Consider the following 27,195-nt stretch of genomic DNA (forward strand, 5'->3'; position numbering starts at 1 on the left):
CCGCTTTCAAACGTTCCAACCCTCATTCTGCTGTGAACGTCTGTCCACAAAAATGTTGGAAATTATGCCAATGTGTAATGTTTTTTTTTTTAAACTTGCACACGTTGCGTTCCCAAAAGCTTTGTTTGCATTTACTGTAAATCGAGCAGCTCTGAGACGCTGCAAACACCAGGGGCCTCATTTATAAAACTGTGCGTAGGATCCTTACTAAAAGTGTACGTGCGGCAGAAAGCCAAAAATGGCGTACGCAAAAAAATATTCAGACTTATAAAACCGTGCGTACGCCAGAACCTGCGCAGAATTCGCTTTATAAATCCCAGTTAGCGGAAGATTGTGCGCACATGCGTCTCCTCCCCGAAACAACCATATATGGAGCTTACAACGCCTAGTTTTACTATGCATATCCTTTGATAGATTTGCTGTCACATTATTTACATTAATAAAAATCATTTAGTAGCCTATCCTTGCCTTGTTTTTGAATAAATAAATCAAATAGTGTAAAATACATTTCAGAGAAAGTTTTTCTCAATCTTTCCCACTGGCCAAAGAGTATTTTTAATTGATTTATATTTTTAATGGAAATGGATAGAACTTGTTGTGCATTATTTGCACGAAACTATTTTCTCAGACAATCTGCTATTATCATGATAAGCAATTATCTCTGTAGTTAAAACATTAAAACACAGCATGCCAGAGGAAAAGTGTTCGAGAGCATTGCATCCACAACAGATATTTCTATTTATTGAAGATACAAAATATTGTAACTTCTCAGTAATGATTTCATGTAATTTAAGTGTTTAACTCCATTAATCAGAAAGGCATATTTAATCTAAATGTTTACATCAGAAGTAAAACATAGTTTAAATCATTCTTTTATTTATTTAAACTGTTAAGTTATTGTGAACATGCACTGTATTTATGATTAGGATTTATAATGAAGATACGGTTTTAGATATGCGTCAGTTTCACTAAACAGCCAAACGCGCTCGCTGGCGCGGACATTTAAGAAGGGATGGATGTTTTCTTCATGTGATAAGCTTGGTGAGGGAAATTATATTTGTGTTATCTTTCTGTATATCATTTTCTTTAGATTTTCTGTCCAAAAGTGACCAAAAAGACATGTAACTCCAGCTCACCATCCGTGTCGCCAAACTGCTCCATCTCCAAAACTACGTACGCATGGGTCAGAGTTTGCGAGCAGGTGCACACATTTTCCCGTCAAGTTTGTTTTTATAAATCACAACTTGTGCGTCGGAAGTGGCGTACGCCTCTTTCAGGGCCTGTTTTGTGCGTACTCAATGGTTATAAATGAGGCCCCTGATCATAAGCTGCTCACGTGAAGACGGTGCGTGCTTCGCTCTGAAACACGCAGCACATCACACTATATAGTCATTTAATTACATCGCAGCCTTTGACTTGATAATCGCACTAAGTTATATCACCGTTCATTTTAATTTTACAGTACATTCTATGTAATTATTAGCTCTTCATCAACTCACAAACTAGGGCTGAACGATTATGGAAAATAATCTAATTGCGATTTTTTTTTAACCAATATTGCGATTGCGATTTAATATGCGATAACTTTAATTTCTTTACCTTCTGTATTAGTCGACAAAGATAAGCAATAAATCATTGTACAGTAGGGATGGGAATCTTTAGGCAGCTTATGATCCTATCTAATTTTTCTCATTAATTAATCTTTAACACTTAAAATATGTATTTAAATACATGTGTAAATATAAATACTTTAAATATATATATATATATATATATAAACTTTAATTAAACCAATTACATGTTAAGAATTTTAAATGGGCTATAAACTAATATAGCTTAAAAATATAAAAGCTAGTAAATAAAGAGGAACAAAAACACATTACACATTGTGTGTGTGTGTGTGAGAGAGAGAAATTAGAAGCAAGCAGAATACGGTAGTTTCTAAAGCACGCGCAGCGTCATCAGGCATCTGTGTTTAAAAACTAATCTCAGACTCGATTCTGAAATTCTCTGAATCGATCCAGAATTGTTGGAGAGAGAATAAATAACACAATATCACATACATAAAAAAAACTGTTCTTTCCTGTATGCCAGACCTATGCGTAGCGTGTCAAGTTGATGCTTGATCTGCAGACTGCTTTTCTCTCGCGTGTCACGTGACCAGTGTAATCGCAGCTTTTGCGGTTACAAAATCGCATTTCATGATATCGCCATATTATCGCAAATGCGATTAATCGTTCAGCCCTATCACAAACTGCCGTTTTCGTAAGTATCAAAACTTCTTTTAGTCCCAAAATGTACTTTAATAACCCAAACAAGGCATATATATGAATGCAAACACTTATGGCGCTATAAGCTATAACCTGCAACCGGATCAACATTTGAAGTAAACTCTATCGTCCCCTCGAGCACTGAGTTTTTAATCGCCACAGTAACCATGTATAAAATGTAAATGAGCTTATAATGCGTTGTGAAGCAGCACCGTCTGCAACTCATGTGCATGTTTCTGGACGTAATGTTCCCATCCTTTATTCTTTGACACACACACAAACACACACACACACACACACACACACACACACACACACACACACACACCTCTTGATCGCTTTCATTTATCTCCCTTCAGCACTACACCAGAGGTTTTGCCATCTGTCCGAGCCCATAAACATGGCAGGCGCTAGTATGGGCCAAACAGCTCTGCACTGATTGTTACATCTCGCACAATAATTCAATCTCGCGCTTGGCTCGTCTGTTGCAGGCGGAGCAGCGCTGTCTGGCTCTCGGGATGGTTTGGACCGTGGGGGATTAGTTAGACGAGCGCCTGGGGATTTGAACCCATGACCTTTTGGGATGCTCTTGCCACCTCTGTCCTTATTTGCTGGACTTATCAAATCCTTTAGCAAAAACTTAATTGATTTGGAAAGGCTTATCTATTTTAAATGTTTCTAGTTTGCAGTTTAAAGGACTAGTTAATCATGCATTTCTAACATTAAACCTTCTTCATGAATTATTACATCTTGTTCTATTTTCATTGATGTGAGAAAACAAACTGTTCCCCTATTAACCAGAGGAACATTTTTCACTGTTTATGCTGCATAATTATGAGTGACCTGAGATGCTTATAAGCCGCTTTGTTGTCATAGTTATATTCGGATTCAGATTTGCACTAATTAGTTGTTCGGTGCATGAACTAGTAGGTCAGAATGAGGTGATATTATGTCAAATAGGGATGAAATGGTTACCAGTTTTCGATAAACCACAATAAAAATTCCTGATGGTTAGTATTTCCATTTCATATCTTAATTATCATTAAAATTTGATTACCGCGATTTGAAAAACTCTTGGAAGATACTGTTCAGAATTAAGCAAAGTGCTGAGGGAAATTATATGAAAGAATGTACGAATTAATTAATGAATTCTATGAATATATAAAGGAGAACCGACTCTTTAGAAAAGTTTCGATGGGATTTGCATTTTATCTTCCTCAGTGCAATTCCTAATAAAGCAGTGTTTATGAGCACAGCGCTGCTTTGTGTATTAACATTTTCATTAAGAAAATAGCTCGCTTTTTGCGGTTTCATAAGCGCCACCTACTGTCAGAAAGTAGATTTAAATTTTCATTCAGCATGTCTTGTCATTTTTGTTCAGATCAATGTGAAAATCGTTGTAAATTTTAACCAGTAGATGGAAAATAAGCTAATGTGCATTCTCCTTTTCATAAAAATGATATGAAGTTATCATTTTAAAAAACTTTTTTGTCTACATTATTTAAACATGTCAGTAGATAGCGTGTCATTGTGTGTCAACCAACTAATATTAGTAGTTCATTTTAAATCATAGCCATTGTTGTTAATGTTATTATTTTAATGCAATAAAGAGTGCATTGTTCATTGCGAGGCTAATTTTATTTAATTTTTGGTTTTCGACATAAAACTTGAAATGAATTCAGTCTGTGTATTAGTACTTTTTGAACATTTTCAACACTTTAAAAAAATAACGTGATAATATTGATAACTATGATCATTTTGGATGCTATAATCGTGTTATGAATATCGTGATATTTCATACAGTTTCATCTCTTTCTGGCTACGAGTAGCTATGCGTTCATCCAATGTTGCAAATTTAACTTATACGCAATTTTGGAATATCACATAAAACATGTAATATCACATAAACTTTCCACCCCATGTGTTAAAAAAAAATCTCCTTTTGTCGTGAGAAATAGTTGTTTTAATTGGGGAGGCCACTTTAGCTCTTTTTTTTTGTACGAAATCCAATAAATATGGTCATGTTATCTTGCGTTCAAAAGCGGATGCTTGGTGTTTGGGAACGCAATCATGTGAAACGCTTTTGGGAGGAAATTAAACCCAAACATTTTGACGTCAGACTTTGGCTCAGGTATTTCAGAATGACCAAACCAACATTTGAGATGTGATTACTCTAGTCCGCTGGCTAGTCTAGTTATCCAATCACATCCACTGTTGAAGCAAAGTCACATGATTTTGTTGTTGCGCATCAAGGGATTTTATTTGGTAAATGTGTTTCCATCGTAGTTTATGCGCCTCAATTGAGCTCATTTTTATTAATGCACATTTTTAGAAGTCATGCACATCTTTGCATGTGATGGTTTTATCTCTTTTATAAAAAAAATGGTGTAGAAAAAAATTCACTCAGAAATTGCTAGTACATTTCACAAAGAAACTGCAAGTAACACATTGCTCTTTGAAGAGTAGTGAACGACCTCCTCCTTCTGGTCCTCTTGAAACTGAGTGCAGCTTTTGATGCTGTTTGGTATTCTGTACTCCTATCTTGTCTAACTGATATTAGTATCACTGGTAATGTTTTTCAGTGCCTAAGTTCATATCTCTCAGACAGGCAAGAATTTGTCAGCATTAATAAACGCACATCTCGCTCTATCACTGTTTCCCGTGGTGTACCACAAGGATCCGTTCTTGGTCCCTTTCTATTTCTAGTCTACATGCTTTCTCTTGGTCAGATCATCCGGCATCATGGTCTTAATTTCCATAGATACACAAATCTTTCTGACTGCTCAGCCCAATTCTGTTTTTCACCCACTGTATGCAGTCTTGTGGTACTATTTGACTCTACATTAAGCTTTGAACCCCATATTAGCCACTATAGCCAGCTTGTTTAATCCTGTTTTTTCCATCTTCGTAACATTCAAGTTTCAAGTTTGTATTTATTTATATAGCACATTTAAAAACAGCAAACAGGGCTGACCAAAGTGCTGAACAATACACAAGATAAAGAACAAAGACAAACCACACAATCATGACAGAAGCTCACAATGAATTAAAAGCTAAAGAAAAAAAATAGGTTTTAAGAGAGGATTTAAAAACAGTTACAGATTGAGCAGCTCTGATGTAAACCGGAAGGCTGTTATAACCGGAACATTATGCATATGCTGTATAACCTTCGTTAAATCTCAAAAATGCTGAAACTGTTGCCCATGCTTTTGTAACCTCGCGTATGAGCTATTGCAACTCTCTGTCTTGTGGCCTATCCACTAATGCCCTTAATTTCTTGCAACTAATTAAAAACTCAGCTGCTCGTGGCCCTACATTCAACAAAAAATCAGCTCACATCACGCCCATCCTTCAGCAACACTGGCTCCCTATTGTCTATCACATTCAGTTTAAAATACTTGCCCTAGTTTTTAAGACTTGCCATGTCTTAGCACCTTCATATCTTACATAATTTATACACCCATACATTTCTGAGACCGATTTCTGAAAATGTGCTTGTATTACCCAAGTTCAGACTATATGTTTGTTGGTGGTTGGGCGTTCAGCATCTCAGAAAAGGAACAAGTTGTCTCCTCACTCCATTTCTTTAAAACTGAACATAAAACTCATTTATTTACATTAAGTATAATGAAGTTAATTTTCATTTTCAGATTCATAATTATTTTGGTTATTGTCTTGTAAGTTATATGATCACCTGTCTAACTGCCTGTTCCTGTTGTTATACCCTGATTGTATATCTGTATTTTTTTTGTTACTTGTCAATATTATGTAGAGTGTCCTTGTGTTCTTGAAAGGTGCTATTTAAACAAAACATATCATTATTATTATTGAGTACTCCAATAAAATTTTTTCCATTGTATGACTCTGTACTTTTTGATTTGATTCTTATGAAAAGATTTAGATTTAGAAAAAGACCAGATTAAGTTTTAGATATTTTGATAACCTTTTATAAACTGTTTTTATTTGTTGTCTATATACAGCATAGTTTAGTCATTTATTAATTTACTTACTCTTCTTTTTTCACTTGTTTCTGGGCATTAATAAAGCTGTGGCAGCTTGTGTGGCATTAAATTATATACAAACAAACAAAAATTCAATGCCATGGTTTTCTGGTCTGTTGCAACCATTAACTAGCATAGCTGATTAGTTGAAAAACTAGTTGCTTTTTAAAATAGACAGACCAAACTGTGAAATCTACAAGTCAAGGACACAAGTAAACATCCAGCTTGAGGGAGGAATTAGTGGAGTTAGTAAAGAGACGTCTGCGCATCTAATCTGCTCATCTCTGGGGGGTATTTGGGGCAACTGGCGTTTTCTCTTGAGGTTGGAGGTGTGTGGGGGGGGGTTGGTGGCCTGTTCATGGGCCATCAAAACAATTTTGGCCACATGCTGTGATGATGAACAAAGCTTTCATATGAAAGACCACAAACATGCAATGCGAAGATGACACTGGCAGGGCTAATGGTCTGTGAAAATAAATAACCAAAGCCTTTTGTTTTGATTTCTTAAGGTTTGTTCTTCAGCTAATCTGTAAATATGGTTATAAGTAGCCAGTTGTAAGCGTCACAGCAACATTTGCGTACATCTCAGGCGACACGCCTAAGGGCTGTTCATGATGTACAGTATTTTAAATATTTGCTTTCACATGTCAAAAGCTCTTATCTGATTGCACCTCTAGAATATTGCATGAGTGTTCGGAGTTTATGTAGTCCTTAAAATGAGATTGTCTGTCTGATATTCCAGATGTTGAGTGGTATACAGTTTTGTTTTATAGAGAGCTACACTCGTTTTTTCCTGGGTCAAAAATGGTCTTCGGTGGTGGCATGTCACAAAGCCCAAATTACCTCAAACTGGTTTCTTGAACATGAAAATGAGTTCGCTAAACTCAAACGGCCTCCACAGTCGCCAGATCTTAATCCAACAGAGCAGGTTTGGGACGTGGAGGAACGGGAGATTCACAACATGGATGTGCAGCCGATAAATCTGCAGAAACTGTGATGTTGTCATGCGTCACGGTACCAAAATTAGTCGTAACTAGGGCTGGTTAACGTTTGATTTGCTGATTTTGCTTATCAACTCTTTATTTCGATTCCAGTAAGGTAAAAAAAACCTGGATATTATTCACGTTTATTATGAGTCTTATTGCAAAACATGTCAATGTAGCTGAATACCGTTCACCAGAAACTGTAATCAAATGTGAAATAACACTGCACTTTAAAGATAAAATATACATAACAAATATAGTTACGAAAGTTATTCAGTCAAGAACAGCAAGTGAATTTTCTCTTTGTCTTGTGTTCATTAATTAACGATATCATGGAGATGGCAGAAGTATGTCACTTTAAGAGCTGCGTACTGTTACACATGTGTTTTCTTTGTCAACTGTTTACGTTTACTTAAAGTCCCCATGTGCTGAAAATCAAGCTTTTAATATTGTTTATATGTCTATGTGGTGTTTTTAATATGCTTTAGGACAAACCATGTGTAAATTCATGTCAACACCATTGCTGAGTATTTTCTCCTCAAAACTGCAGTGAATCAAAGACAGTCTCAAAAACACGGTTTGAAATCGCTGGTCTTTCTGACGTCACAATTTAGACAATAATGCCGCATCAGATGTGCAGGCTGCATGAGGAGCGAGAGCTTTACAACCATGAGTTCAATGAAATATTCTAGAGGTGCTTTGTGGTGTGATATATAAAAAATAAATATAGTATTTGAGTCTAGAGCTGCACTGTTAGCTTAAAGACCCACTGAAGTGCCTTGGAACGAGCAGCTTTGTATGATGCGTTGATGTAACTTCCTCTGAAACAGGAAGCTAAGGCGGGACATATTGAATGACTCCTCCCCCTTTTCAATTAGCCGTTTACCTCACAGACTGACAGCACCATGGAAGCGAATCTGGTGAAGTTGAAAAAAGAAATAAAGCTTGAGCGTTTGAGCAACCGAACACACATCTCCAACCCATATTGCCTTGTGACGTGTCAACTATATATATATATATATAACTAAATATATACTATGTATATGTACTTAAGTCACAGAAACACACAGTTGAATGAATGAATGAATGAGGCATTTATATAGTGCTTTCATATGTACTACTATACACCTGTAACGCTTTCACAACGATATCAGGGAATCTCTCCTCAACCACCACCAGTGTGACTATTCCAGAGTTTTGGTGCTAAATAGGAAAAGGATCTACCGCCAGCAGTTGATTTAGATATTCTAGGTATTATCAACTGGCCAGAATTTTGAGACCAAAATAGACGTGAAGGACTATAATGCGTTAAAGGGTTAGTTCACCCAAAAATGAAAATTAAGTAATTAATTACTCACCCCCATGCTGTACCAACCCCGTAAGACCTTCGTTCATCTTCGGAAAGCAAATTAAGATATTTTTGATTAAATCTGAGAGGTGGATCACTGCTACATAGGCTGCCTGAGGGAATGAAACTTGACGGCCCAGAAAGTCATTAAAGAACATTTTTAAATATTCCATGTGCCTCTTCTCAGTTCTCGCGCATGCGTCGTGGAAATCTCTTGAACTCTCGTCTGAAGGCCCACAAGGAAGAAAAGGAATAGTCGAATAAAGTCGTTATTTATGGGGTTTTTTTGCACAAAAAGTATTCTCGTCGCTTGATAAACTTATAGTTGAGCCACTGTAGGCACATGGAATATTTAAACATGTTCTTTAATGACTTTCTGGGCCGTCAAGTTTCATTCCCTTAGGCAGCCTATGTAGCAGTGATCCACCTCTCAGATTTAATCAAAAATATCTTAATTTGTGTTCCGAAGATGAACGAAGGTCTTACGGGGTTGGTACAGCATGGGGGTGAGTAATTAATGACTTAATTTTCATTTTTGGGTGAACTAACCCTTTAAGAGCTCGCTCAATTACTGGGGAGCTAAACCATTTAGTGCTTTGTATGTAAACAGCAAGATTTTAATATTTATACGATGTTTAATAGGGAGCCAATGCAGTGTTGACAGAACCGGGCTGATATGGTCATACTTCCTGGTTCTGGTAAGAACTCTAGCGGCTGCAATTTGGACCAGCTGGAGTTTGTTTATTAAACGTGCAGGGCAACCACCCATAATAGCATTACAATAATTATGTTGTAAGTCATGAATGCATTAACTAACTGTTCTGCATTCATTGAGTGCAAACAGTATGTCATAATTTAGATTTAATTTTTAAGATGGAAGAATGCGGTTTTATAGATCTGTGGCTTTCAAATTAATGATTGGTATCAAAGAGCACACCCAGTTTCCTAACTGTAACAAAGAGTAGACAAAGCAGCCATCAACCACCCCAGCAATATTTATTGAATCTATATGATATCTATCTATAGATATATAATCTATACATATCTATCTACAGGTCCTTCTAAAAAAATTAGCATATTGTGATAAAGTTCATTATTTTCCATAATGTAATGATAAGAATTAAACGTTCATATATTTTAGATTCATTGCACACCAACTGAAATATTTCAGGTCTTTTATTGTTTTAATACTGATGATTTTGGCATACAGCTCCTGAAAACCCAAAATTCCTATCTCAAAAAATTAGCATATTTCATCCGACCAACCTTCAAATAATTATGTTCAGTTATGCACTCAATACTTGGTCGGGAATCCTTTTGCAGAAATGACTGCTTCAATGCGGCGTGGCATGGAGGCAATCAGCCTGTGGCACTGCTGAGGTGTTATGGAGGCCCAGGGTGCTTCGATAGCGGCCTTAAGCTCATCCAGAGTGTTGGGTCTTGCGTCTCTCAACTTTCTCTTCACAATATCCCACAGATTCTCTATGGGGTTCAGGACAGGAGAGTTGGCAGGCCAATTGAGCACAGTAATACCATGGTCAGTAAACCATTTACCAGTGGTTTTGGCACTGTGAGCAGGTGCCAGGTGCCAGTTCATCTCCATAAAGCTTTTCAGCAGATGGAAGCATGAAGTGCTCCAAAATCTCCTGATAGCTAGCTGCATTGACCCTGCCCTTGATAAAACACAGTGGACCAACACCAGCAGCTGACTGTGGGTACTTGACACTGGACTTCAGGCATTTAGGCATTTCCTTCTCCGCAGTCTTCCTCCAGACTCTGGCACCTTGATTTCCGAATGACATGCAAAATTTGCTTTCATCCGAAAAAAGTACTTTGGACCACTGAGCAACAGTCCAGTGCTGCTTCTCTGTAGCCCAGGTCAGGCGCTTCTGCCGCTGTTTCTGGTTCAAAAGTGGCTTGACCTGGGGAATGCGGCACCTGTAGTCCATTTCCTGCACACGCCTGTGCACGGTGGCTCTGGATGTTTCTACTCCAGACTCAGTCCACTGCTTCCGCAGGTCCCCCAAGGTCTGGAATCGGTCCTTCTCCACAATCTTCCTCAGGGTCCGGTCACCTCTTCTCGTTGTGCAGCGTTTTTTGCCACACTTTTTCCTTCCCACAGACTTCCCACTGAGGTGCCTTGATACAGCACTCTGGGAACAGCCTATTTGTTCAGAAATGTCTTTCTGTGTCTTACCCTCTTGCTTGAGGGTGTCAATGATGGCCTTCTGGACAGCAGTCAGGTCGGCAGTCTTACCCATGATTGCGGTTTTGAGTAATGAAACAGGCTGGGAGTTTTTAAAAGCCTCAGGAATCTTTTGTAGGTGTTTAGAGTTAATTAGTTGATTCAGATGATTAGGTTAATAGCTCGTTTAGAGACCCTTTTCATGATATGCTAATTTTTTGAGATAGGAATTTTGGGTTTTCAGGAGCTGTATGCCAAAATCATCAGTATTAAAACAATAAAAGACCTGAAATATTTCAGTTGGTGTGCAATGAATCTAAAATATATGAAAGTTTAATTCTTATTATTACATTATGGAAAATAATGAACTTTATCACAATATGCAAATTTTTTGAGAAGGACCCGTATATGAATCACTTGGAGATACTTTGAACTGAAAGTAAAAATGCTTTTTCTTGCCATCTTTCCCATGCTACCTGGGAAAACGTAAGGCTCTAAACTCAAACTGTTAGCAGGTTTGGAAAAAATATATGTTGAGAAAATGCTATAAAAGTGTATTGAATGAGTTACAGAATTATTATAATTTATACCTGTTGTACCAATTAGAGATGACTTCTGGTCCTGTTTTTCTATCCACATATTTTATGATCAATGTACCCTGATAAACCCCTATGAAAAAAACTGATCAGCAGCAAAGATAGTGTAATTCGTCATGTTCCTTCTGCCATCCAAAAATGGTCACACGCAGAAAGTGTGATAATGTCAGTTAGATAAATGTCACTATTCAAGAAATTCAGGAGACCTAGTACAACATACATAAATGCATGGTTACAAATTAAAGGCTATTCTTTTGATAAGTTATGTAGACAATGTTGTTGATCATTGCAACTTAATATAATTTAAACGGACATTTCTGTTTGTTTGTTTGTTTTTTTAAATAAGTTGTATCCTATTGAAATGAGCTTGATAGCTTTGAATATTGGGCAGTGGATTTCTAGTTCTCAGCATTTGCAACGACAAATACCCTCTTCTTCGTGCCTCAAATATAAAACATTAGCCTATATATATATATATATATATATATATATATAAATATATATATATATATCTGTGTGTGTGTGTGTATATGTGTGTGTGTTTCCTGAGTAAAGAAAATGCTGTACTTATCCAGAAAACTAGCTCTTTATTTACCATTGCATTGCAAACAAGCAGGATTTGAAGCGGGATGGAGTTACAAAGACACTTGAAGACAAGCCTGCAACCTTTGTTTGAGGATCCAATAGAGTTACGAGGTTTAGCCACAAGTTCTTTATCAAACTATTCATTGGTTAAATGTATGCAAATCCCACAGACAGATGTAAAGGGTGACCAATAGTAATAAAAAAATATGAAATGCAGAGATAGAAAGTTTCTGCCCAACAGCGACGATATACAGTAAACAATAATGTGCTATTGCCAAAGACAAGTATTATCTTATGTGTTCAGTAGATTTACATGATACACACATTAAATGTATTATGTGCTATGCTAGCTGTTAATTTGCACTGAAACAGAGAAGATATACATTGGTTCCAGGGCCACCACTCAATTATGCTGAAATTATTCGCAAAGACTTCATTTTTGAGTAATCAGCTTTAAAAATTGTATTTATGCTACGAAGTTCCTCTTGGTATAGTTTGTTGGTTGAAGATGTTGTAATTCAAAAATAATAGCCCAAACATTTGTTTTCTTGAGCCCAAACATTTGTTTTCCGGTGAATGCCAGACCTAACGCGTCCTCTTAACCCCCATCTGTCCCAGACATCTATAACGTTGCACGCCTATCTGGCCGCTCCTCACGTCACTGCTGGACTGGTCACACAAGCTTGGCTATATCACAGTAACTCGACACGTTCTCCAGAGACTGTCTTTCCACAGTTCCTCAATAGATCCACTCAGCACTGTAGGATCACAGCTTGACTCTTGGTGATTTCCCCCAAAAGCCGCATTTTGATTTCAACAAAAAAGCACAGATCGGATTCTAATCTCCCTGCCTTCACCTCGACTCTGGCTTTGTGTGGCTTGAATGACAGGGAATGATTGTGAATCTGTTGAGGTATTACTGGCTTTAGTGTGCAGCTAAAGGGATTATTTGTTACTTTCAAGGAAGATGATGGTTTTAATATACACTCCATGGCTGAGATCGTGAGGACACCCAAACACCATGGTCGTTGTTTCACCATGGTCATGGTCGTGCTTGTTGAATTTTTCTTTTTAAAACCATGGATCTTTCTTCTTGAACAGCTTCCACTCTTTTTGATTGTCAATGAGGTCAGGCACTGATGTTTGGCTGGCGGATTTGCCTTCATGTCCCAGTTCAGCAGGTTTTGTTCTCCTTTTCATTTGCTGATATGAAACTGTTTATGTAGATTTTATCAGCTGCCACTCACCCTGCACTGATGACATATTTTTGTAGGTAAACCCGGAAGTTCAGCATGGGTCACTTGACAAAAACCTTTTTCTTTTTCTTTTTCTTTTTTTAAATGGATTTTTCCAATGGCTTTTTGATTATTGAAGAAAATAAGCTCCGTAACCAACAAGAGTATATTCTTCTTCTAAATATCTTGAGCTTGTGTTAATGACAGAACTTGTTTCAGGCATTTAACTAACAACTCATTTAAAACAGCAACAACATTGTCTTCATGATGATGTAACCGAAAGTGCTAAAATGCCAATTCGTTACTGGGTTTTGTCTTACAAAAATATGTTCTCTAACTTTTTTGTGACTTTTTAAAAAAAAACATTTTTTTTTATTATCTGTGGACATTCCAAGATTCAGTAAAATTTAAATTTCAGGATTGTTGAAGTTTTAAGACTTAACACTCTTTATAAGCAATGAATTTGTATGAATTTTTCAGTCATTCATGACTGCTGGATTAGGACTTTAAAAAACAACAACAATTTCTACATTTTATAATTAGGAATCCTTATATTTCCAGGTTTTCAAAAAAGATGTGAACCCTAATTCTTCTAAGAAAAAAGGAATTATAAATACCTTGGTTTTTAATAGTTTTACCCTATTTTAATGTTTGTTTTTGTTTTTATTTAAGTAATCTTCTCCTTGGAAGTTTGCTGAGGCAAAGAAATTGATATTGACATTAGCCATAGCAAAAACAAATATTTGTTGACTATAAAGTACAATTCAATACACACACAGGGGCTAATATGATACCAAGTAAAGAGTGCTATGTGGTAGAAATAAAGAATAAATTAGAATTGTGTTTTTGTTTGGCGAGTAATGCATCTGAGTTCTCCTTTGATGTCATCAGAAATGTGAATTTTTTTATTTGTACCCTAGTCTGGTGCGGATGCACAGCACATTTTTAAAGTTCATGACCAAATCTGAAACTAGAACTTGGCTTTTATAATGTGACGTCTTTTCTCTCAAACTGGTGTTGAGTGCATGCAGGTAGGTGGATGATTGCGTGGGTGATTCGTGTCTTCCTCTGCCTCTAATTGTCTCTTCCTTCTTATCTTCTCTAACAGGAAAAAACACACTGACTCAACCAAACTTTCCCTAATCATGATGACTCTGAGTGGGTCTCATGTTCTGCTATAACTTTCTGGATCATTAGTCAGCACGGTTAAAGAGCGGCATCTAACAGCACGTCTCTCCTCGAATGGCATAGTTTGAAGTATCATTGGTGGTGGTTGAGGATATTCCCACTTCTATGTAAAGCGCTTTGAGTGCCAAGAAAAGCGCAATATAAAATGCAATGAATTTTTATTATTATGTCCGTGGCACCAAAATTTTACCGGTTTAAAGATTTGCTGCAAATCCCTAATTTCAAGTATGAAAAATAATAGTGAGACCTGAGCAAACCACAATAAAATTACTTGCACCTCTTTTCTCTTTCATCATCCTTATCCCTATTTTCTTATGAGCTTTTACTATAAGCTGAAACATGATACTGAATGGTCCAGCACTGGACCTTTAAGGAACATAGGTGATGGTTTATATTACCATTGGAAAAAGAAGCCCAGACAGCCAGTCGCTGTTGAACTCTGACCTGCGTTATTTGTTTGTATCTGCATTTTAACCCTGATGTTGGGTTCAGTAAAACTTATATAAGTCATGAAAAACAGCACTCACTGACTTGTGCTTACTAATAGTGCAAAAATGGTGTGTGTTGTGTGCAATTTTAAAAAAGTGGCCACTACTTATTGCACCCCACTTCATCCAAACTGTGATTTTTGTGTGTAGCAGCCATTTCATTGTCAATTGAACGGCTGTAAATTCTGCAAACAGTCCAAACTGCCATAAAACCATAAAACTAGAAGCAGGTTTTTTTATTATATTAGTCAATGTTTTGTGTTGCTAATCTTGGACTAGCTTTTCTAGTGCGATATGTCATATACGTGGTCATGTCGTTTAATTGGCTTGGCTTATTTTATTGTCGATTGGCATCCGAAGCTAAATCCTTTTTGTAATGCTATTGCTAATTAAACTACAGTAGTATCAGGGCTTGATCAGTGGAAATAAAGGCAGGTTGTGTAGAAGTGCCATTCGATATGGTGAGAGAGAAAGGGAAAGCGAGATGAGATAACTGTAATTAGAAGCCGAAGGAAGAGGTGGCCCTGACTCGTATGGAAGATATCCAAGACTTTGTTAGCACTAGACAGGCAACAATGTTAGAATGCTAATACGTGACACCTGTCCAGTCGTTGCTCTAGGTTTGCTCAATTTCTTTGTCTCTGTACATGTGTTTTCATGACCAAAAACCATTACAAGCTACTTTGCAATTTGAGATCCAACTTGTAAGAGAACCCTGTCAACCAAACCAATTTTTTTCACTATCAACCAATTTCTATGCTGGTGTTTTGGATGTGTGTTAAACGCATGAGTAATGTACACTGTTGTGATTTCTCATTTTTCTCTTTTGCAGTGAAAGAACCTGGAGATGTCTCAGAAGAAGATATTCCTAGTGTTGATTGCACTCAGTACTGTCAGCTTGCTTCTGCACCATGGGGGTCACTTGAACTTGTAAGAGCCGCTGCTTCCATTTGTGACCCTGGATGACAAAACCAGTCACATGGGTCATTTTTTTGAAATTGAGATTTATACACCACTTGAAAGCTGAATAAATAAGCTTTCCATTGATGTATGGTTTGTTAGGATAGGACAATATTTGGCCGAGATACAACTATTTGGAAATCTGGAATCTGAGGGTACAAAAAAAATCAAAACATTGAGAAAATCGCCATTAAAGTTGTCCATTTATGTTCACGATTGTGAATAATAAATGTTTTATACATTTACGGTAGGAAATTTGCAAAATATCTTCATGTGACATGATCTCTACTTAATATCCTAATGATTTTTGGCATAAAAGAAAAATTGATCATTTTGACCCATACAATGTATTTTTGGCTAATCCCACAAATATACCCGTGCTACTTAAGACTGGTTTTCTGATCCAGGGTCACATTTGTCCTTATAACATTCCTTGTGATGCATCACCATGATTTTTTTTTTTAACCAAACTTGAAAATAAAGTTTCAAAATAGGTAATTGGTTAATTTAACTCCATTCAGAGTATCATGTTCTCAGTGGTTAAATTAAACCAGTTTTTGTAATGTTCTAAATATATTTAAATTTGACACATTGCCAAATTGTTTTGTCACAAAAGTATGGACACAAATGACATGTTTACTTCTTGTTGTTTATCCACGTTCTGTGCAAATATCATCGAAGTAGCGCTAATTAAAAGTGACTTTTTTGGTCAATGATTTTTGGCACTTCAAAACTATTTAGACCGAATCAGAAAATAAGTTTTTTGTTTCAACAAATTTTTTTTAGTTGCCAAAATGTGAGACTATTACTACTCATTCCTCTCTTCTGCCACATTTGTTTTTGGTCTTTTGGTCTATTCATTTGCTTCCTGCTTTACTTTGCTGGTTTAGCTGCTTGGCCAACTGGTCTCCCAACTTGACCAGTTGACAAATGGCCAAAATACCTTTAAAACCAGCAAACCTGACCCAGAAGAAACCAGCCTGGTGGTCAGCTAAAACTAGTAAACCATCTTACGCTTAAAGGTGGCTTAAAAACCCTACTGATAAAACACACTGTAGGATTAATATGACCTTAAGTTATTTTTGCATTACCATTCTTATCTTTCCACATTGATTTGCAAAGCTGACTGCATTGATTTTCCATTTCTTATTAAAGGACGTTGGAGGCATTTTGGTTGGGATGTCCATCCTCCACAATCTCCTCCACCCAGCGCAGCAGTGGACCTGCTAAACACACCAGTATAGCCTTCTTGAAGACTCATAAAACCGCCAGCTCCACTGTGCAGAACATCCTCTTCCGCTTTGCAGAACGCAACAACCTCACTGTGGCGCTGCCCATTACCACCTGTGACCACCAGTTCTGCTACCCTCGGCCGTTCAGTTCCCACTTTGTTCACCCGCTCACCACGCCACCTGACATAATTACCAACCACTTACGATTCAGTCGGGCTGAGCTACGACGCCTCATGCCCAACAACACTATGTACATCACTATATTGCGGGAACCAGGAGCGATGTTTGAGTCTCTTTTTACATATTTCAATCAGTACTGTCTTAGCTTTAAACGTGTCCCAAATGGCTCTTTAGAGACTTTTCTGGACAACCCTTGGAGATACTATCGTCCAGAAGAGAAGGATTCGATGTATGCGAGAAATACACTGACTTTTGACCTAGGTGGTGATAAGGACCGTCCGTATTCGGAAGTGGTGGGGTATGCAAAACGATTCGCTGCAGAGTTGGAGCGGGTGTTCTCGTTGGTTATGATCGCAGAATACTTTGACGAATCATTGGTGCTGTTACGCCGCTTGTTGTCTTGGGATCTCGATGATGTTTTGTATGTCAGTCTCAACATGCGCACACCTGACTCCAAGAGCAGCCTTTCCAGTGAAAACACGGCCAAAATCAGAGCCTGGAACACAATAGATTCTGTACTGTACGATTACTTCAATGCTTCGCTGTGGCGGCAGCTGAGAGCATTGGGACTAGCATGTGTCGAGCGAGAAGTCCTGCTGTTGCGACAGTCTCGTGACCGACTTGTCCGTAGTTGCTTCGGGGGAAATTTGCCACCACTTCGCTCTGCTGCACAGATCACAAATAAGGAATTACGGCCTTGGCAGCCAAGCGGCAAAGTGGGAATCGTTGGGTACGATTTACCAGTTAACGTAACACAAAAAGGCCCCATCCCTCCGCAAGACAAGTGTCTAAAGATGATAATGCCAGAAGTGCAGTACACACGGCTGTTGCTACGCTCAGAGTCTCTACGTTACCGGAAACGGTTTCCGTTACGGAGCTACCAGCAGACTTCACGATCTGTCGGACAAGTTCGGGCACACAGAGAGTCCCCAGCTCCTAGTTTGATCCCACGACCATCAGATACGATGACTCGGAGCACCAAAGAAGCGCTACGGCTTTCCCAATGACCAGTGTGAAAGGATAGTCAAACTTCTTTCCTTTTATTCCTCACTCCTTGTTCTGGACTGCAGCTAAATATCCATGAGTTGTTGGAATTACTTGAAAGCTTGAGGTCATACCTCATTTCTATTAGATGTGAGCACAACCAGACATACGCTCACAACTCTTGTTCTATAAGTTAGAAACACCATTGTGTTGTAAAAACAAAATTTTATTGTAAAAAGGTGAAGGAAAATATATATTTAAGTCTAAAAGCTTGACATCTGGAATGTCTCAATCTCTCAAGGACTATCTCTCCATATATACCATCATCACTCTCTGTTTGTATATAAGCAATCAGCTTCAGATGGTACCTGGTTTCATATGGTTTTTAGCTAGTTAAAGCTAATCTTTTAAGGTCATAGCGGGTCTAGTTGGTTGATCAGCTGTATTACTGTATTTGGGTTAACCTGGTAGGAGATCATCTTGGTCAAAGTTGGTTAGACCACCTTGATAGACTCCCAGCAACGAACCTGCAACTAGCAAAAAAACCAGCCTAGCATGACCTTGCATTTCCAACAGGGTTTCAGAATTGATCTTTGCTGTATTGGAGTTAAGACATTTGAGTTGAGTATTGTTAGGCTTCCTTTTACCGACAGCGCTCCATTTAAGTGTGAACATTTACACACTCATCAGCATAATGACAGCTGCTCCTGAGCCACAAATTGCCATAACCTACTCTTCAGTTGTGGTCAAAAAACCTAGCATCATGTGTCTGATGATGCAACCATCTTAAAGGATATTTAAATATTCTACTCTTTTTGAGCAATTCTTGGATTACACAGCCCATTTTTATGAGGCCACTACTGAACAAGCCAGAGAGCTTCAGCCTTGACTAATAGCTGGGAATGGCGACAAGACAATTCGTCTACATGAACAGTGACTGAAAAATCGCTATTTGTTCTCAGCCAGAGTAAGCGTTGTGTTAGTTTCATCCTTGTGTGTTTTTGGGGAGAATGTTTATACTGCAGTGCACTTGCAAATGCGTAACTTGTATGTAATCAGATTAGAGTATAGGTTTAAGTTTTGTCAAACTTAAGAATGTCAGTTAAAGACATACTCTACACAGGCAAGTAAACTAGTAAACTCGATTTTAACAGATTGCCTGTGTTCACATACTTGCGTAGAGTATGTTTCTGGCCTAACTTTTCCTTTTTGGATCTTCGCTTTAAGGCACTGTGACGTAGAGGTACTCGGTGGTGACCGACTGAATGGTTGCCACCTTCATAAAGAGTCGTGCCAGTGGAATGTAAAAACAGTCCTTTGACTGTCTTTGTACTTAAAACAACACTGCATCATTTTCATTTAGGCCGTGTGTCTCAACTGGTTTGCTTTTGCAGCATAGGAGTGAGTTTGAAATAAATTTGCTCCAAATTACCATAGAGTCTGACCGGATGCATTAAATCAGACTTGCAACCAACCAGTTGGGAACCACTGGTTTAGGGACAGTGTTTCCCAATCCTGTACCTATAGGCACCCCAACAATACACGTTTTTGAACTCTTTCTTATCAAGCACACCTAAATCAACTCGTCAGGTAATTAGTAGAGACTCCTTAGACCTGAAATGGATGGGTCAGATAAGGGAGACATTCAAAATGGTGGGGCGCCTCCAAGAACAGGGTTGGGAAATATTGGTTTAGGCAACCAAATAGAAACTAAATACCTCTGAAAGAACAGCCTCCTACAGAAGGTTGTTTCTAATACTGGTTTATTTGCCATTCAAAGCCTTTGCTGCAAGGTTTGTTTAGTAGAAATGTGTTTTTGATTAAGCTAAATTTCATTGTGGGTTAAGTCATAATTTTCATCTGGTAAAATTTCGCTATCTTATTTTACGTACTGTACTTTTAAGAAAATAGTATTTGGAGCAATATAGCAATGGCAGGTATGCCATACCGTTAATAAGTTTACTAGTCAAATGGAGGTATAAAGATCAAAACATAACGAGTCTTATAACAATTGTCCACCCATAAACCAGCTCCTGTTTTTAGGGGTCCTGGTTGATATTTGAAGAAATACTGTTGGTGTCTGCTACATAAACTCTGGATCTACGAATCCCAAAACCCAACATTCTCATTTCTTCATGTTTCAAAATTAGAAATACCTCAGATGATAAATTAATACTGCTGTTAGTGAAAGTGTCTCAGTCCTTAAAGACTGTCAAGACATTATAGATGTAGAAAGTGCTCTTTGTATATAATGTACTTTCTGTTGTTGTCACAAGAACAATTGTGAGTTAAAATTGAAACTCAAAACACGCAACTCGTTTGTCATTCTTCTTTGGGTTTGAAAACCTCTCGGTTGATGACTGGAGAACATTCAATGGACTTTTGTCATCTCTGATTTAATGTAAGAGAAATTAGAAGAAAACTATTTACTGTACCACAATTTACTGTATACAAAGAACCTGCTGTGAAATTGCAACCAGAAGACCTTTTCATGAAGACATTAAAAGAGATTTTCATGCTTTTTTTGTGCTGGGTGGTGAGATGACAATAGATGCTATTCTGTCAAAATCATTCTTTCATACTCGATTTATTTATTTAACTGCTACATTATCAGTGACTTTTTAGGGGATTTAAATAAGATGCTTCTGACAATCAGAGGTTTGCTTCTGAAGCTGTATGATGAAAAATGTGAAAAAATTGACCATTAAAACTGAAATTGGAAAAACAACATCCTTCAGGCTCGTGTGCTTCATTCCAATCATCTAGATTTCTGTCTGTTAATATTTCAAAAATATTGACTAACAAAGGACCAACCATTCAGTAGGAAGGGAAAGGGCTGTGAAATATCAGCTGGCTAACACAAATACATTTCCCAATTCATCAAGTGGAACAAGTCTAAAAAAAACATGTTTTTGTGCTATTTTGACTGATGATTGATTACATTTTCTTTACTTTATCTTTACTTAATATCCTAATGATTTTTGCCATTAAAGAAAAATGGATAATTTTGAACCATACAATATATTGTTGGCTATTGCCACAAATATACCCTTTCGACTTGTGGCTGGTTTTGTGATCCAGGGTCACATATGTGTTTTTTTAATTTATTTTTTTTACATTTTATGCGTTTTCAAAATGCTACAGTAACTTCATGATGTCCCTTTGCAGCGTTATAAAAACCTCTGATTAGACGTGAATCTAAAGGAGCCACTGAAGAATGAAAGGTAAGCAAAACTGAATCCAACAGAGCACCTTTTTGTTTCTAAAACCATGTGGTTTAACAGTCACATGCAGATGGGTGTAAGTTGGCAGGTTTCTTTGCCAGTCAATAGCAACCACAGTACTATTGGGGAAAACATTTTAACTAAAAGGTTGATATGCTTATTACATGTCTTCCCAATTAGATTTGTATTCAAATTCTTTATATCATCTTTTACTGCACAATTTTCTAAGTAACTCCTATATGACTACATTCAGACACAGTATACTTAAATGTCACCTTGGTCTCTTATGCTATGTCTTTGTTCTCCTTTTCTGAATTTTTACTTTTTTTCTGCCTTGTAAGCACTGCTACATTTTTCAGTAGATGCGAATCTATAATAATTATAATAACTTTATTTTATAGCACACTTAAAAGTAAATTTCACAAAGCACTGTACAGAAAAACATAAAACAACCAAAAATAAAGTATCCATAATAGACACACAAAAGCAACACCAAAATCAATTAAAAAGCCATCCTTAAATTATATGTTTTAAGACAAACACCCAGGGATTTTGTTTCCCTAATGTCAGCTGATAGAGACTTCCACAATTTTGGGGCATGAAAGCGCAATTTATACATTTGCACATTATAGGTTAACATAAGGTCTTCATAATCGACCCGGAGCCAATAGAGAGATTCCAAAAGTTTATTTAGAGCAGTTTATTAAGAGTCAATTACGTAATGCCAACTAATAGCGCATTAGTGTTAAATTCGGGAAAACACGAAGGAATTCATTAATCCTTCAGCGGTAGTAAATGACAAAACTGGCTGTAAACTTGCAATATTTCTGTGATGACAGTAGGATATCTTAACAACACTGTGTACATGGGATTCGATCAGCAGGCATGAGTCAAAAATGTTTAAGTTATCTTGTGGTGTTAAAACAGAGCCATCAATAGATAATGCAATGGCACTAGTGCTATGTACACTGTAAAATCTAATTAGTTGGACTTAAAAAAAGCAAACCGATTTCCTTAAAAAAACAAGTAAAGTGAAATAGGAGTAGTATGTGGTACTGACAAATGCTTAGTATAGTTCACTCACACAAGAGTTCTAGTAACTAAAAAAGAACAGTAGACTACTTGATGATTTACTTTAAATAAAATATAATTGTTACCATTGTCGTGTTTTGCAGGCTGAATGTTGAAGTCTGCGTGACTCAAGTATGATCAAGTAAGTTATGTTATAATCATTCATTTATTAATACATACATAAAATTACATGTATAATAATAATAATATATATATATATATATATATATACACACACACACACACACACATGCATACATTACATACGTACATATAGGCTATACATACATACATACATACATACATACGTACAGGGGTTAAACTGGGCCGGAACGATCCGGAACTGCGTTCCGGCACCTCAGATAAATTATTAAATAAATAGTTCAAAATCACGTTCAAAATCACCGTGCATTAATGCTGCACATTTATACCTGAGAATGCTTTGACGCGTTTCCACAACACATGCCTAAGAGAACGTTTTGCCAAATCCACTAACTGCGTCAAACATTCCCTAATTTGTATTAGGTAAAATTACTTTTCAAAATCCAAAGCTTGTAGAAGGTTCTTATTGGCAATGCTGATCTGGTAGCCTTGAGTAAATTAACATCTAAGAAAATGATTCATAAAACTCATCAGTTGAGCCTATATATGTTCACTTTCTACACTGACACAGACGAAAATGAAAAGACTATCAGTCAAAGTTCAGCTTTAGGAGGGGAAGAAATACGGCAGGATAAGCAGACTGAGAGAAAAAGAAAGATTAAGATTAAGGGGGGTAATGTGGGCTGATGTGGCTACAGTGCCAGGGCTCAATTTTTGTCCCAGTGTTCAGCAATTTTAACATAGTATCGTCATCAAATCAGTGTTGATGGACCAAAATAAAACCATTAAAATATCAAGTAAATAAGTATTGTGATATGTGGTGCCACAGTCACACTCTTGTCCCAAAAGTATTGCTATACAACGATACTCAATACGTTGTCCCACGGTGAGTCATTTTCCCTGTTGCACCTACACAAAATTTGAGGGTTCCCCCACCTACCAAATCCCACTTTAACCACTGCATACATACATATATATTACTTCTCTTCCTTTAAAACCGAATGACTGATTTCTTGTTGCATTGCTGCTTCACGGGAATAGAATTACAATAGTATAAATTAAGTTCCTAATGCCCAACCAAAGGGAACAATTATCTCCACAATGGTGACTAAAACATTTAAGGAAAATGAACTTCAATTTATGAAGTCAGCCTATGTGATTTCTCTCAAATTTTTCAGTTGTATTGACAATTAACATTCACAGTAACAATTCAACATTCATGATGACTTTGGGAAATGAGTGAATGCAAACTAATAACTAATAACTGCAGAAGTGGAGGAAATGAGTGAAAAGTCCATTCAAATTTTCCCTGCATGCCTGACCTATAAATATATACAAAACTTGGTAAAGGCTCATATTTAGAATAGGAAATACTTATAGCAAACAGAATAACACAGATTGAAGTTTGACTTGGTGCAGTAAGAAACCTTTCAGAATATATTAGGAACCGCATAGCAACACACTAATCAATACACTCTTAAAAATAAAGAATTCAAAATGGGGTTTTTGCAGTGATGCAAAGAACCTCTTAAAAATAACCATTTTACTTATGAGACAAAATAACCTTTTTCCACTATAAACATTTTTTTTTTGTGCGCAATGGACAAATTCCATGGGAGTTAAAGGAACCATCAATGCCAATAAAGAACTTTTATCTTCCCGATCTCCCTTCAGAAAATGTAAAAATCTGTAAATCCCTTTAGCCTCTAGTCTCATGGTAACCATGTTCTCTGTGGAAGTAACTTGCTCACTGTATTGAAATGAAGCAGAATCATGATCGAATCAAAAGTGCACGGGCATATACACACAGACTGTTCTGCTCCCGTTGCATTATTGTGTGTGTGTGTGTGTGTGTGTGTGTGTGTGTGTGTGTGTGTGTCTGCCATTCTGTAGGCAGCTGCCCTGCGGCTTTAAAGAGTGAAGTTGTGTGTGTGTGTGTCCTTTCTCTAACCAAACAGATCACTTCATACCGGAGCGAAAGAAAGAAACACATGAGACCAAAATAACATGATGACGACAACAGGGTCTTTCTGCAGAACAGGTGCCATAATACAGCTTATGTATGAAGAACTGCTCAAACAACGAAAAGTCGATTTCAGCTTTTACCATGTTAAAGGGATAGTTCACCCAAAAATGAAAATTCTGTCAGTATTTACTCTCCCTCATGTTGTTCAACCCCGTAAGACCTTCGTTCATCTTCAGAACACGAATTAAGATATTTTTGATGAAATCTGAGAGCTGGATCACTCCTCCATAGGCTTCTAAGGGATTGAAACTTGCCGGTCCCGAAAAGTTATTAAAGACATTGTTAAAATAGTCCAAGTGACTACAGTGGCTCAATCTTAAGTTTATCAAGCGACGAGAATACTTTTTGTGCGCAAAAACCAACTAAATAATGACTTTATTTCAACAATTGATTTCCTTCTCTGTGGGCCTCGAGTGAGTTCACTAGTGTAATAGCGTAGCTACGTCACACGTAGGCTCACTATTGGCTGACGCTGGGTGATGCGTGTGACGTACAACAACAGAAGCTTACGCTGTTACACTAGTGCACTGACTCAAGGCCCACAGAGAAGGAAATGAATAGTTGAAATAAAGTCGTTATTTTTGTTTGTTTTTGCGCACAAAAAGTATTCTCGTCGTTTGATAAACTTAAGATTGAGCCACTGTAGTCACTTGGACTATTTTAACGATGTCTTTAATGACTTTTAGGGACCGGCAAGTTTCAATCCCTTAGAAGCCTATGGAGGAGTGATCCAGCTCTCAGATTTAATCAAAAATATCTTAATTCGTGTTCCGAAGATGAACGAAGGTCTTACGGGGTTGGAACATCATGAGGGAGAGTAAATACTGACAGAATTTCATTTTTGGGTGAACTAACCCTTTAATATTAGGGTGGTCAATACATTTAAATCTTTCAGTTGATCGAATTACATTAAATTATTGATGACATAAAAAATCAGATAGATAGATAGATAGATAGATAGATAGATAGATAGACAGATAGATAGATAGATAGATAGATAGATAGATAGATAGATAGATAGATAGATAGATAGATAGATAGATAGATAGATAGATAGATAGATAGATAGATAAAGTGAGCCATTTTTGGTTCCATAGAGAACCTTTCGGTGATCAGTTCTTAAAAGAACCGTCATTGTTCTGTGAAGAACTTTTTAAACATCTAAAGAACCTTTTGTGGAACGTAAAGATTCCATGGATGTTAAAGGTTCTTCATTGAACCATCATGACAATAAATAACCTTTATTTTTAAGAGTGTAATTATATAAAGTACATCTAACATTATTAATTTATCTTGAAAATAGACAAATTATTAACCTTTAAACACATGATTTGTCTGATTGAATTGAATTTAACAAACTGTAAAATGCACAAGTTTCATAGATTGCCCAGAGAGAGGGGGAAACGGTGTGTTGAGAGGAAATCTCCAGCTAACAGAGCAGAATAATGTGGAGATGGAGATGTGTGTGTGTGAGAGAGAGAGAGAGAGAGAGAGAGAGAGAGAGAGAGAGAGAGAGAGAGAGAGAGAGAGAGAGAGAGAGAGGGCGCAGACGACCCTTCAGAGGAAAAAACAGATGAGTAGATGAAAAACAGGGAGATATGAGAGGCAGAGGAAGGATGATGGGAGATTTTAACACAAGCAGTAAAGATTTAAAGCCCTTCAGTGCCACACACACACACGCGCGCACACACACACACACTGGCAGTTGAACAGCCCACAACACACAGCTGATCTTTCAGCAACAGACTAAATATTTATGGTGCTGGAGGTGAATAATTTAAGACTCTTACAGACCCTGCAGCCAATCGAGAGCAACTCATCACTGGAGAATCAATGAGACCAGCAGCCCTGAGGAATGGTGTGTGTGTGTGTGTGTGTTTGCGTTTCCTTCAGTAAACGGTTCCTTTGAGGAAAACGGCTTAATAAACATTAAATGCGTAACAGAAAATGCAGAAAGGTTACTTTGAATGTTAAGTTTGGGATTAGAAACTTAAAATCGTTAGTGCTGTTTAAAGACAATAAGTCAATGGAAAGTAGAGTGTGTGTGTGTGTGTGTGTGTGTGTGTGCGCGCACTTTTCTCTAGCCATGATCGTGTCCATATTCTCCTCTTTCGCTTCCTCTTCTTTTTTCATAGCACATAAAAACCACAATTGCCAAAATGCGATTCATCTATTATTTCTCGTGCCATTTATACGCCAAAAATAGTTTTAGTGCATACGCACTTTATGGCGTGTAATACGCACGCACTCCCCATCCCTAATCCTAACCAAAGGGTTTTCAGTGCGTAGCATATGCACGCAAAAAACATTTTTAAATGGCACGAGAAATAACATTCGTGGTATAGATACGCACTTTCATGAGATGGTGTTGCAGCATCCTAATGACGTTTTATTCTTCTATTCTAACTTGCGTCGAAGCCTATGATTCAACAGGCGTCATCATCATCATCGTACAGTCTACATGTCGTACCCAAGTTTATTAGAGCCATGTCATTTTTGTAATGATCTTGCAGGATTGCTGAAATCGCACCGTCTGA

General features: G+C 37.3%; 1 protein-coding gene across 1 annotated transcript in view; it reads left to right on the forward strand.

Annotated features, from left to right (window-relative positions):
• Positions 1-20,963, forward strand: part of gal3st3 (galactose-3-O-sulfotransferase 3) — a 28,149-nt gene extending 7,186 nt beyond the window's left edge. The window contains exons 2-3 of the mRNA XM_077227581.1: positions 15,712-15,809; positions 16,995-20,963. Of these exons, the coding sequence (XP_077083696.1) occupies positions 15,727-15,809; positions 16,995-18,258 (1,347 nt within the window). The 5' untranslated portion in view covers positions 15,712-15,726 and the 3' untranslated portion in view covers positions 18,259-20,963. The remainder of the gene's footprint in view (positions 1-15,711; positions 15,810-16,994) is intronic.
• Positions 20,964-27,195: the final 6,232 nt, after the last annotated feature.

Source organism: Siphateles boraxobius, unplaced genomic scaffold (genome assembly GCF_051911475.1).
Source record: "Siphateles boraxobius isolate OS27281-9 unplaced genomic scaffold, OSU_SipBor_1 130, whole genome shotgun sequence".
NCBI lineage: Eukaryota > Metazoa > Chordata > Actinopteri > Cypriniformes > Leuciscidae > Siphateles > Siphateles boraxobius.